General features: G+C 45.1%; 1 protein-coding gene across 1 annotated transcript in view; it reads right to left on the bottom strand.

Annotated features, from left to right (window-relative positions):
* Nucleotides 1-11,035, bottom strand: part of LOC143766672 (gastrula zinc finger protein XlCGF66.1-like) — a 33,686-nt gene extending 22,651 nt beyond the window's left edge. Inside the window, exons 1-5 of the mRNA XM_077254524.1 lie at nt 11,003-11,035; nt 10,795-10,912; nt 572-722; nt 261-440; nt 54-177 (exon numbers count right to left, since the gene is read on the bottom strand). Coding sequence (XP_077110639.1) covers nt 54-177; nt 261-440; nt 572-649 — 382 coding nt within the window. The 5' untranslated portion in view covers nt 650-722; nt 10,795-10,912; nt 11,003-11,035. The remainder of the gene's footprint in view (nt 1-53; nt 178-260; nt 441-571; nt 723-10,794; nt 10,913-11,002) is intronic.
* Nucleotides 11,036-13,860: the final 2,825 nt, after the last annotated feature.

Genomic DNA, 13,860 nt, shown 5'->3' with positions numbered 1-13,860 from the left:
ATTCATTCCTTACATACAGATAATTATAGGCTGTGTGTATTTAATCCTATTACCTGGTGATGTGAGAGGCTGGGGAACCTCCATCATGACATCCTCATACAGATTATTGTGTAATTCTAAATACTCCCACTCCTCCATGGAGAAATAGACAGCGACATCCTGGCACCTTATAGGAACCTGACACATACAATGATACCGTCATCACTCCGATCCCTTCATAGTTTTACTGTATAATGTCCCTGCATTTCCAGCAGTGTCACCTCTCCAGTAAGCAGCTCAATCATCTTGTAGGTGAGTTCTAGGATCTTTTGTTCATTGATGTCCTCATGTATCAGTGTGTGAGGTGGAGGCTTTGTGATTGGGCTCAGGGGTTTTTCCCATCCCTCAGACACAGGGGTCTGACAGCACTCATTAGAATTTTTTTTCATTACTGTGTAATCCTGATTAAGGAGAGACACATTAATAAATGTCACTACAGACATTTCCAGATCCCTCACCTCTTGAGTTCTGTCCAACAGTTTTATTGACATAAATAAGAATTATGTAATGTGACGCTATCAAAATCTCTCACCTCTCCAGTAAGACGGAAGAGGATCTCTAGAGTGAGGTGTAATATCCTCTCGGCCATCTTGTCCCTCTTCATATCCATTCTTGATGGGTAGTTAAGAAAAATTATCTTAATATAGAAGATGTCTACTGAAAGGATCGGATATTGTAGGGACCTGAATAGGAAGACGATGAGAGGATGAATCATTACAAAGAATTCTAATAATAAAATTACTGGAGATAACAAGGGAAACATTTCAGAAGACAGAACCTGTAGATGTTGTATTCTCTAGTCTTGTATGGACTGGAACATAAGCTGAGTTACTGAGTAAGAAATCTCCTCCATGCAACCAATCACTGGCTATGTCACTCACTGCTTCGGCAATTAATTTGCTGTAGGAATCACAAGTTCGTTGGGAAAGAACAGAAGATACAGAGACTGGCGGGGTCCCAAGCAGCAATTACCGTATTTTTCGAACTACAGAATGCACTTTTTACCCCAAAAATTTTTGGTGGAAAATGGGGTGCGTCTTCTAGTCGAAATATACTTACAATTAGTGTGATGGCAGTAGGAGTCGGGTGATTCTACGGTGGTCCGACACTGCAGGGAGATCCTACTCCCTTTCTAGGCTGGTGCGGCAGTATTCGGCGGCGTGCAGTGGTGAGGGGCTCCGCCAACATTTTTGGAAAGCCCGGTGCACTGCACATCCACACTGCTGCCATGTGGTAGCCCCTGGTAAAATGTCCACTGGGTTGGCACATGCACACATTGAGATCTCGGGAGATGAGATCTTGGAGCCGAGATCTCAATTTGCAGCGGCATTTTCCCAGAGGCCATTTTACCGAAGGCCACCGCATCGCAGCAGTGGGGGTGTGCAGGGCTCGAGGGCTTTCACAAAATGACAGCGTAGCCCCTGCAACCCTTAGCATCGATGAACCTGCCGCATCAGCCTGGGATGGGATATCCCAGAGGCCACTGCTTCACAGCAAGGGATGTGCGGGTGCTCCGGGCTTTCAGAAAATGTTGGAGGAGCCACCGCACCACGAGAACCACAGAACCTACCGCATCAGTCTGCGATAGGAGTCATATCACTGCCAAACCACTGAACACCCTCTGTGACCACCCTCCACCAGCGCTACTGATTTCCCACGGTAAGCTGAATTCAGACTGTATGACGGACCACAATTTGACACATTTTTATTTCCCTATTTTCCTTCTGTAAATTTGGGGTGCGTCTTATGGTCCGGTGTATCTTATAGTCCGAAAAATATGGTATATTTTTATTATTTTACAACATTGTTTTTTGTCTGACATCTACTAATAAAACCTATAAAGTTTAGGCCACAGACAACCAATAGTTTGTTCCTCGGAGTCGGCAGCTGAATACGTTTCTCATAGACTCATCTTCCATAACGCTAATTCTCGTCTCACTTACAGACGCTGGAATCGGCATTAACAATACTGCAGGAGATATATTTATTACACGTGACAGGAGAAATAACGACTTCATGATGAGGACGACATCTTCTACTATGGCTCTAGAAACATATTTGTCCAGAGTCCATCACTGACTCCATCACCACCAGCCGTCTATATGAAGGTTTCCAGTCTTCCCTGCACTGTAATCTTCTATCACGTCAGATCTCATGTCTGATTCACACACATGTTTGAGGCTTTTATAAAAGCTTTTTTGTTTTCAAAAACACCATGCAAAGCTAAAAATGAGACGCATCAGAGAAGATTACCTTACTCCAGTCCTCTATGGTCCAATCCTTAGGGTTTTTGGCAAACTTCAGCCCGGTTCTCCTTTGCTTCTGATTGATGAAAGGCTATTTTCTAGCTTTACATGACTTAAGGCCTGCCTCTAGGAGTCTGCTATGAACTGTTCTTGCCGTACACTTCACCCCAACTGCCATTCATTTTGTAGGTCACTTGATGTCATCTTGGGGTTGCTGAGTGACATTCGAATAAGATGACGGTCATCCCGATCAGTGGAGAGTCACTTTTACCCTCTGCCGGTCTGTAGCTCTGTTGTCCCCAATGTCTGCTGCTTGACCTTGTTGTAATGGATTACATTCTGTCTATTAGTAAAACCAGAATTGACCCATTCTTTTCCTCACTCAAGAGTTTTCTTTTCAACTCCTTTGACATGGTTAAAAATTATTTTTTAATTCAAATTATTTTTGGACTATTTCTAGCACTTGTTTGGTCATCCAGCTTGTCCTATTGCAAGAGGATTGTGAAGACCACAAGTGTTTTTTATACTTTCCCTCGTTAAATAAGACTTGGTTCAGCTGATCACCTAATCCGAATCACATTAAGTAGAATGAGGTGTACTTTGGTTGGAATTGACCTGACCCTGGAATGGAATGGCTGTCAGACATGTAGAGATGGTGATTTTTAGAAAACATCACATGACCCGGTCACATGACTGGTGGGGCCCACAGTGTCTAAACAGCCCAGGGCCCTGGCTACCCTTAATCCACCCCTGGTTCCAAGGCGTAATGGAGTGCATATGACTATGCAGCAGGGCTGGCCTGGCTGCCAATGTGTTAAAAAAAGGGGAGTATGGGAGAGGAAAATTAATATTGTGAAGTGAATTTGCATGGGCCCATCCAGTATGTGGGTTCAAAGGCATATTGGGGTGGATATAAATTGATAGCAGGGCAGGCCTTGAATTCAATGCAACATTTTTTCAGGAGGCCCTCCTTGACATCTTATGTCGGGTATTGTGGTGCGTTGTAATTCTTGGCAGCCCATCCACTCACAGCGTAGGCTACAACAGTTTAGGAGACCCACTGTTTAATAATGGCCCTTTTAGAAGATTAATGCCGCCTGATGTACCAGTAAAAACAGGCTCTGTGACTTTAAGGCTAAGTGCGCACTTTGCAGATATGCCGCGGAAATTTCCGCAGCAATTCTGCAACTCCTGCCGCGGGTATATTGCATGCGGAATTGGCATGCGTTTTCCTGCTAAACACTAGCGTTTTGCAAGTGTAATTAGCTTGCAGAATGCTAGCGTTTTCCAAGCGATCTGTAGCATTGCTTGGAAAACTGACTGACAGGCTGGTCACACCTTGTCAAACATAGTGTTTGACAAGTGTGACCAACTTTTTACTATTGATGCTGCCTATGCAACATCAATAGTAAAAAGATCTAATGTTAAAAATAATAATAATAAAAAAAAAAATTGTGATATTCTCACCTTCTGGCGTCCCCGAAAGCCTTTCCCACTCCTTGCGATGCTCCGGTCCCAGTAATGCTTTGCGGCATGACCCCAGATGATGTAGCGGTCTCGCGAGACCATACGTCATCACAGGTCATTTTCGCAATGCATTACTGGGACCGGAGCATCGCGAGGAGCGGGAAGCATGCCGGGGGATGCTGGAAGGTGAGAATATCATCATTTTTTATTTTAATTATTTTTTATAACAATTATATGGTACCTAGGGCCTGAAGGAGAGTCTCCTGTCCTCCACCCTGGGTACCAACTGCACATGATCCGCTTACTTCCCACATGGTGGGCATAGCCACATGTGGAAAGTAAGCGGATCAATGCATTCCAATGTGTGCGGAATCCCCACGATTCCGCACAAGGAATGAACATGCTGCATTTTTTTCTGGAATGTGACTCCACAGCGGAAAAAAACGCAGCATGTGCTCAAAAAATGCGGAATGAATTCTAATAATAGGATGCTTAATGTATGCGTTTTTTTCAAGGTTTTATCGCATTTTTATAGCGAAAAAATACGAAAATTCCTAAATGTGTGCACACAGCCTAAGAGTCCCTCCTTCATAAATGAAACAAGATGGGTCTGCTTATGTGTCACACACCACATGGCCAGCTAGGGTTATTACGTTACAATGACATTTTCTAGTGAATGTATTTGTAGTGGTTGAAAGCAAAGTTAAAGTTGAAAAACGCTTCAAAAACACTGCGTCTGAACTAAGCCCAAGTGGGGGAGGAAATTTTCGGTCTGGGGTTCATTATTTGGCCTTACAGGCAAGTCATTAACCTGCAAAGGATGTACCTTGACATATTTCCCAGCAAAATCCGTTTTGGTTTCGTTTTAGTGTGTTTTTTGTGGCACCAGTAAAAATAGCATGAATCTCAGAAAAAATTGTTTAAAGCTTCTTCCAGGGGCGATCCCCATGATGTTCCTGTGTCATCTGAGCAGTGTTTCCATCATTTTCAAATGTTTTTAGACCTTAAAAGGACCCCCGGGGGGGAATAGCGGTAAAAATACTTGGGCCTCCTATAGACTTACATTGGGCTCGTTGCTCCGGTCGAGTATCCGAGTAGTCCAATTTACTCAACCCGACCAACGAGCACCCGAGCATTTTAGTCATCACTAATAATGTGCCGTCAGTAAATAGAATGGCAAGGGAATGGATAATGGGTGCTGGGCCTAATATGTATGGAGATAAACACGAAAAAGGACACATTATACATATAGAGGGGGGAGTGGTGAAGAAAGTGTTTCCTCTATGAGCTGCCTATTAATGTGTGTGAATATTAGCGGTGAGCTGTAAAGTGTTACTGTGTGGATAAACACTTAAGAAAAATGAAGATATGGCGGGGTGGCTTGAGCTCTGGCTATGTAGGAGGCAGAAGGTCTGAGCTCCCACCATGACATCTTAAAAGCGACTCACAAAGCCTACAAGAATATTATCTAACTGAACCTTCCTGTTCCAGAACAGTTTCTTATCGTGCCTGGACCATTTTGATACCAAAATCGGGGTTTTTGGACAAAGAAATCAGAAGACACAGCGTTTTAAAAACCGAGGACAACAGCGGTGCAGGAGAGGTGGAGGGATCCTCTCTTTCATCATTTAATCTTTGTGGAGCACTTCTGCGCCATAGTTCCAGCGTTACCCACACAGAGGACACACAAGACGGACTTCCCCAGCGCTTGAAAGACCTTAGGTGACGTCACTGCTTTGTGATTGGTCGCGTAGCGGTCACGCGACCGCTACGCGACCAATCAGAAGCTGCGGACGTCTTCTAAGGTATTTCAAGCGCTTGAAAGACCTTAGGTGACGTCACTGCTTTGTGATTGGTCGCGTAGCGGTCACGCGACCGCTACTGACCAATCAGAGCGCCGTGACGTCACCTAAGGCCCTTCAAGCGCGCATTCTTAGGTACAACGGCTCCCGGTTATGGCGGTAAAGTCCAGGCTGCGTCGGAGAGGTGAGTATATCCCTATTTTTTATTTTAATTCTTTCTTTTACACATTGATATGGATCCCAGGGCCTGAAGGAGAGTTTCCTCTCCTTCAGACCCTGGGAACCATACAGGATACCGTCCGATACTTGAGTCCCATTGACTTGTATTGGTATCGGGTATCGGTATCGGATTAGATCCAATACTTTGCTGGTATCGGCCGATACTTTCCGATACTGATACTTTCAAGTATCGGACGGTAACGCTCAACACTACTCCTCGCTTCTAGCTGCAGCACGACACAGAAGAGACTGCAGAGTCTGCCGGTGAGCCTCTTGTGAGGAGCCCTGTGGTCAGTGACTTATCCAATGTTGCCCACCGCAACCCATCAAGGAGCGGTGCAAAGAATCCGGCAGCGGCAGACTCTAAAGTACAAGGGAACCCTCCCAGCAGGACTAACCGAGGGACGGAGTAGGGGAGGCCCCAAGCATAACAGAATAAAGAGGGACTCGGTGCTGCTCAGTGCTGACAGGGACGATAAACCTGAAAACCAATAGGCCTGCATTTCCTCCTATAAGAATCACACAACACCCTGTTTGGGATGACAGTCAGATAATCACTGAAGCAATTTAACCTATATACCGGAGGCAACAGTACTGTATTGAGCGCCTAGGTTAAAGACCCGAGATATAACTAACTCTGCAAGTCCTAATATAAATAAACCAGAGCAGATACTCTACTTTGTCTATATTTCCTTAACCTTGCAGTCTACTTAAAGGCATATTCCTTATAAATCTTATCCTGTGGCACCACATGGCTTGAGGAGTAAAGTCTACCTGGCATTGAACTACACCAGAGTTCGACTCTCTTACACCTGAGACCCTTATAAATAAGACATATAAGCCTGTATCAATGAGAAGATTGGTTGTCTATCTTCACACAACATACTGTTTCTCCTTATTGGGAAACAGCCATCTACATCATCACAACCTCTCTATCTACTTAAAGGGATCACTCACCTGACCTACTTGCCTACCTACCATCTTGGCCAATACTGTATGGTCATAGTGTACCCACTTGTCTATTTGTCAACTTTAATTCTATTACAAGTATATTGAAATCTCGTTTGTATTATTCTATATTGCAGGTTAAAAACTCTACATATATACTCTGAACTGTACTATCATATACAGCTCTTGTGAAAATTACTGGTTGAAGGCTTGTTGGGGGCAGTGAACTTAAAATGGAGCCAGCTGGAGGGAAGTTCAAAAACAAATCTAAAAAAAAACAGACAGACCTCACTGGGAGCTCTCTCAAAATCATATGAGGACTTCCCAAACCTATTAAGTCCTATTAAATCTAGGTCTCCACTAAAAGGAGATGAATCAAAACCTTCCTATCCAAAACAATCATATATCCCGACATATAATAAGACAATAAAAGAAGGGGTTGGTCCAAAAAAAACAACAACTAAAACAAATCCCAGCTCACTTTCTTTCAAAAGTGACACTAAAGGAGACACCAAACCACTGACGCCATCTGTGATACCTACAGAGGAAATGGACACCTCTAAATCGTATAAAAGAAAGGGTCTTAGTGACCAAGAGAATAAAGCTTAAGGTACCTTCACACTGAACGATATCGCTAGCGATCTGTGACGTTGCAGCGTCCTGGCTAGCGATATCTTTGAGTTTGACACGCAGCAGCGATCAGGATCCTGCTGTGGCATCGTTGGTCGGAGCAGAAAGTCCAGAACTTTATTTCATCGCTGGACTCCCGCAGACATCGCTGAATCAGTGTGTGTGACGCCGATTCAGCGATGTCTTCACTGGTAACCAGGGTAAACATCGGGTTACTAAGCGCAGGGCCGCGCTTAGTAACCTGATGTTTACCCTGGTTACCAGTGTAAATGTAAAAAACCCAAACACTACATACTTACATTCCGGTGTCTGTCCCCCGGTGACGTCACCGCTGTGCTTTCCGGCTGGCGCTCACAGTCAGTGCAGGAAAGTACAGCGCCGGGGGACAGACACCGGAATGTAAGTATGTAGTGTTTGTTTGTTTTTTACAAGGGTTAAAAGGGTTAAAATGACCAGCAATTTTTCATTTTTACAACGAAATTTACAAAACCATTATTTTAGGGACCACCTCACATTTGAAGTCAGTTTGAGGGGTCTATATGGCTGAAAATACCCAAAAGGGACACCATTCTAAAAACTGCACCCCTCAAGGTACTCAAAACCACATTCAAGAAGTTTATTAACCCTTCAGGTGCTTCACAGCAGCAGAAGCAACATGGAAGGAAAAAATGAACATTTAACTTTTTAGTCACAAAAACGATTTTTTAGCAACAATTTTTTTATTTTCCCAAGGGTAAAAAGAGAAACTGGACCACGAAAGTTATTGTACAGTTTGTCCTGAGTACGCCGATACCCCATATGTGGGGGGGAACCACTGTTTAGGCACACGGCAGGGCTCGGAAGGGAAGGAGCGCCATTTGACTTTTTCAATGAAAAATTAGCTCCAATCGTTAGCGGACACCATGTCGCGTTTGGAGAGCCCCTGTGTGCCTAAACATTGGAGCTCCCCCACATGTGACCCCATTTTTGGAAACTAGACCTCCCAAGGAACTAATCTAGATGTGCGGTGACCACTTTAAACCCCCAAGTGCTTCACAGAAGTTTACAAAGCAGAGCCGTGGAAATAAAAAATAATTTTTCTTTCCTCAAAAATGATGTTTAGCAAGCAATTTTTTATTTTCACAAGGGTAACAGGAAAAATTGGACCCCAAAATTTGTTGCCCAGTTTGTCCTGAGTACACTGATACCCCATATGTGGGGGTAAACCACTGTTTGGGCACATGTTGGGGCTCGGAAGGGAAGTAGTGACTTTTGAAATGCAGACTTTGATAGAATGGTCTGCGGGCGTCACGTTGCGTTGATAATTGTTGCCCAGTTTGTCCTGAGTACGCTGTTACCCCATATGTGGGGGTAAACCACTGATTGGGTGCACGTCGGGGCTCGGAAGGGAGGGAGCACCATTTGACTTTTTGAACGCGAGATTGGCTGGAATCAATGGTGGCGCCATGTTGCGTTTGGAGACCCCTGATGTGCCTAAAAAGAGGAAGCCCCTCAATTCTAACTCCAACACTCACCCCTACACACCCCTAACCCTAATCCCAACTCTAGCCATGACCCTAATCACAACCCTAACCCCAACACACCCCTAACCACAACCCTAACCTCGACACACCCATAACCCTAATCCCAACTCTAACCCTGACCCTAATCCCAACCCTAACCCTAATCCCAACCCTAACCACAACCCTAACCCCAACACACCCCTAACCATAACCCTAACCACAGGCCTAATCTTAACCCTATTTCCAATCCTAGCCCTAATTCCAACCCTAACTCTAATTCCAACCCTAACCCTAAGGCTATGTGCCCACGTTGCGGATTCGTGTGAGATTTTTCTGCACCATTTTTGAAAAATCCGCAGGTAAAGGGCACTGCATTTTACCTGCGGATTTGCCGTGGATTTCCAGTGTTTTTTGTGAGGATTTCAGCTGCGGATTCCTATTGAAGAACAGGTGTAAAACGCTGCGGAATCTGCACAAAGAATTGACATGCTGCGGAAAATACAACACAGCGTTTCCGCGCGGTATATTCCGCACCATGGGCACAGCGGATTTGGTTATCCATAGGTTTACATGGTACTGTAAACCTGATGGAAAACTGCTACGAATCCGCAGCGGCCAATCCGCTGCGGATCCGCAGCCAAATCCGCACCGTGTGCACATAGCCTAATTCTAACCCTAACCCTAGTTCTAACCCTAACCCTAATGCTAACCCTAGCCCTAACCCTAACCATAGTGAAGAAAAAAAAAATATTTTCTTTATTTTATTATTGTCCCTACCTATGGGGGTGATAAAGGGGGGTTTCATTTACTATTTTTTTTTATTTTGATCACTGTGATAAGTTTTATCACAGTCATCAAAATGCACCTGTAACGAATCTGCCGGCCGGCAGATTCGGCGGGCGCACTGCGCATGCGGCCGCCATTTTGGAAGATGGCGGCGCCCATGGAACAGACGGATGGACTCCGGGAGGCTCGGTAAGTATGAGGGGGGGATCGGAGCACGGGGGGGTGGATCGGAGCACGGGGGGAGCGGGCAGGAGGACGGGGGAGCGGACAGGTGGACGGAGGGGACTACAGGACAGAACGGAGGACTGGGGAGGCGATCGGTGGCGGGGCACATCAGGGTTTCCAGCCATGGCCGATGGTATTGCAGCATCGGCCATGGCTGGATTGTAATATTTCACCACTGTTTACAGGTGAAATATTACGAATTTCTCTGATTAGCTGTTGCACTTTCAACAGCCAATCAGAGCGATCGTAGCCACGAGGGGGTGAAGTACCACTCCCCCTGTCCCTGCAGAACGAGTGAAATTGGAGTTAACCCTTTCACCCGATCTGCAGGGACGCGATCCCTCCATGACGCCACATAGGCATCACAGGTCGGATTGGCACCGACTTTCATGACGCCTACGTGGCGTCAAAGATCGGGAAGGGGTTAAGGTTTAAAATTGCTATTTTGTGCCTCTTTTCCTTGGAATTGTATACATTTAAGTATGACATAAACATACAACATTCTTCAAATTGCAAATCAGTATTTGGTTGTTAGAGACTGTTATTAGGGTTCTCTAATTTTATTGATCCCTTCCTCTGTCCACTGTTAACCCTTCCCTTCCCCTCTCTCATTTCCCTAATCCGTTTTTAATACAAAAACCTAATAAAAATATTTTTTTTTTAAAAAATGAAAATATGGGACTAGTGTATGCAATGTTACTGTGCAAAAAGGGAAATAATAAAAGTGCAGATGTGCTGCTAAGTGCTAAACTGATAATTATCCCAACTGTAAAGGATGTTTTTTGCTGTTATTGTGAACAGTTAAGCAAATTAAAGATTAAATGACGTCTAATAGGCCTAAAGTTATAGATGACACATGTCCTTTGTATTTTAGGTATATATATATATAAGCAAATTTCCCAGCTTTGTAAAAACCCGGCCTCCTCTAACCTTGTGCAGCCATGGGTTCTAAGCAGCTGCCGAGCTCTCTGACAATGGTGGAGGCCACGAAGCAGGAGAAGGATATAAGAAGATAACAAAGCGTTCTCAAGTTGCCCTTTCCTCAGTTCTAAATGTTATTAAGAAATAGCAGTTACCAGGAAGACAAAGCAATATATTTCTAATATTAATGCGCCAGTAATGGGGAATCTCCACATACCTTCACCTGCAGAGCCGCACACCACATATATGGCTGCTCTGTGCGCACAGGACCTGTGATGAGGTCACAGGGGGGAGGAGTCAGGGGTCACATGATCAGGGCCCTCAGTGTATGCAGGACTCTGCTGTGCTGGTTGTCATGGTGCTGGATGAGGGGAAGTTTATGTGGGGTCAGGAGGGGTTTACAGTGTGGATGTAGCTGAGCTGTGTGTGTACGGGGTGTACGGAGCGGAGCCGTGTGTGTACGAGGTGTACGGAGCGGAGCCGTGTGTATGAGGTGTACGGAGCGGAGCCGTGTCTATGAGGTGTACGAAGCGGAGCCGTGTGTGTACGAGGTGTACGGAGCGGAGCCGTGTGTATGAGGTGTACGGAGCGGAGCCGTGTCTATGAGGTGTACGAAGCGGAGCCGTGTGTGTACGAGGTGTACGGAGCGGAGCCGTGTGTGTATGAGGTGTACGGAGCGGAGCCGTGTGTGTGCGAGGTGTACGGAGCGGAGCCGTGTGTGTATGAGGTGTACGGAGCGGAGCCGTGTGTGTATGAGGTGTACGGAGCGGAGCCGTGTGTACGAGGTGTACGGAGCGGAGCCGTGTGTATATGAGGTGTACGGAGCGGAGCCGTGTGTGTATGAGGTGTATGGAGCTGAGCTTTCTTTGTTTAATGAGTAGATCCATCTCAATATTACATGTATTGTTCTCCAATATTTCCTCTCTATTATTCCTATCTGTGTATTATCGTCTTGCGTCTTTTTCCTCCTTCCTAATATTATTCTGTGTTCCGCAGCTGCAGGAGAAAATGGTGAAAGTGATGACTATCATGAAGGAGAATCTTCTCCAGGCACAGGCAAGGGTCTATGACCAAACAGCGAGACTGAGGCAGTTCCAGCCCGGGAACCCCATGCTAGTGCTTTCACATGTAAAGCGCCATGGAATTAATTTTCGCTATAAAAATACATAATAATAATAAAATACTTATAGTGCTTATCTGTATGGTGGAGAGCAAGTTCCTAGCAAAGTGGAAAGGCCCATATGAGGTGGTGGAAAACTGGGTGAAGTTAATTACAAGGTACACAGCTGGGCTGAAGGCAGCCGCACCAAGTCTTATCATGTGAACTTGCTAAATCTTTGGCGAGACCGATAATTGCTGGACGTCCCTTGCCTGGGAGCCAGTCCCAAAGCCACAGTGGACAATGTCACTGTTGCGGAGACTCTAACTCCCGCCCAGAGGCAATGGTGTCGGGAGCTGTTGCAGCAGAACCATGTCCTGTTCTCGGAGCTGTCAGGGCATACTCAGGTGGTAGAGCATGACATGTTAACAGAACCGCATGTCAGGGAGAACCTCAAGCCCTATAGAATTCCGGAAGCACGTCAGGAGGTGATTTCAAATGAGGTGAAGAGGATGCTAGATCTCGGGGAGATAGAGGACTCGAAAAGTGGATGATCGAGTCCAGTCTTCCTGGTGCCAAAGCCTGATGATGAGTGGCGGTTCTGCAACGACTACAGCAAGCTGAATGAAGTCTAAAGATTTGATGCATACCCGATGTCTTATGTGGACGAGCTCATTGAGAGACTTGGTCCCGCCAGGTACATTACAACCCTAGACCTGATGAAGGGCTATTGGTAAATCCCCATGTCCCATAGTGTCAAGGAGAAGATGGCCTTCTCGATGCCTGATGGGGGTTTTCAATACACCAGAATGTCCTTCGGTCTTCAGTCGGCCACGGTAACCTTCCAGAGGGCGATGGATCGGATCCTGACTCTGCATAAGAAGTATGCCGCAGCGTACCTCGATGACATTGTGGTCTTTAGGCCTGACTGGGCTAGTCATCTGCCAAAGGTACAGACAGTTAAGGATGCTTTAAGAAATGCGGGGTTCACCATAATTCCAAAAAAATATGCCACGTACCTAGGCTATGTCATTAGGAGGGGCGAAATTAAGCTACAAATAAACAAGATCGAGGCGATTCAAGAGTGGCTGCAACCACTTTCCAAGAAGCTCGTGAGGGCGTTTCTTGGAATTGTGGGGTACTATCGGCTATTCAGTCTGAGTTTCGCTATAACAGCCGCGCCATTGATAGATCTTCTTAAAGGCACCTGTTATTTTCTCTAACACTTTCTTACTTTTTAGAGGATAGAAATGAAAACAATATTGAATTGTGCGGATAAAACAAATCTTGTTTAAAGTTCATTCAAAAAATTGATTATAAAAATGAAAAGTAAGTTCATAGCACACAACAATATGTATTAGATTATAGAAGAGAAAACAAGCATTCATTGGTTCTTACATATGGTCTTTAGGTATGATGTGGTCCAGGTTGGAGATTCTCAAGGTATGAGAGCTCTGTCTGAACAGGAGTTAGGTCGGCTTATATACTCTTTTGACCCATAGACTTACATTGGTTGCTCTTTTTCCTGTCTCATAACCACATATGGCGATTTGCCGCTATATTCATAGCCTCTACCATATTAGAACAACACTAGTAACTTATGGAATATGATTTTTAGTTATTTGCACATTACCTCATTTTGAACTACTTAAGCCTATAGCCTGTGACCTTTTAGGAACCATTTACTATCTCCAAATAGCCACATATTGACAGTTCTGACAAAAGCCCTATAGTCCTGACAGAGAACAGCTGTATCTACCAAAGTCCTCAGAATAACTCAGTCACCCACTAACCAGAGTTAGACTTAACTGCATATGTTAAGTAATCTATATTTTTCATTCGTAAGAAGATGGCAGGCCCCGGACCACGACGCCCATCGGACCGGACCACAGCGGGACCGCCCCTGGGTGAGTATAATCTAACCTCTTTTTCTTATCTTTCAGGTTAAATTGGGGGCTTATCTGCAGCATTACAGA

This window comes from Ranitomeya variabilis, chromosome 4 (genome assembly GCF_051348905.1).
Source record: "Ranitomeya variabilis isolate aRanVar5 chromosome 4, aRanVar5.hap1, whole genome shotgun sequence".
NCBI lineage: Eukaryota > Metazoa > Chordata > Amphibia > Anura > Dendrobatidae > Ranitomeya > Ranitomeya variabilis.
This window is presented reverse-complemented; position numbering and strand designations above follow the sequence as displayed.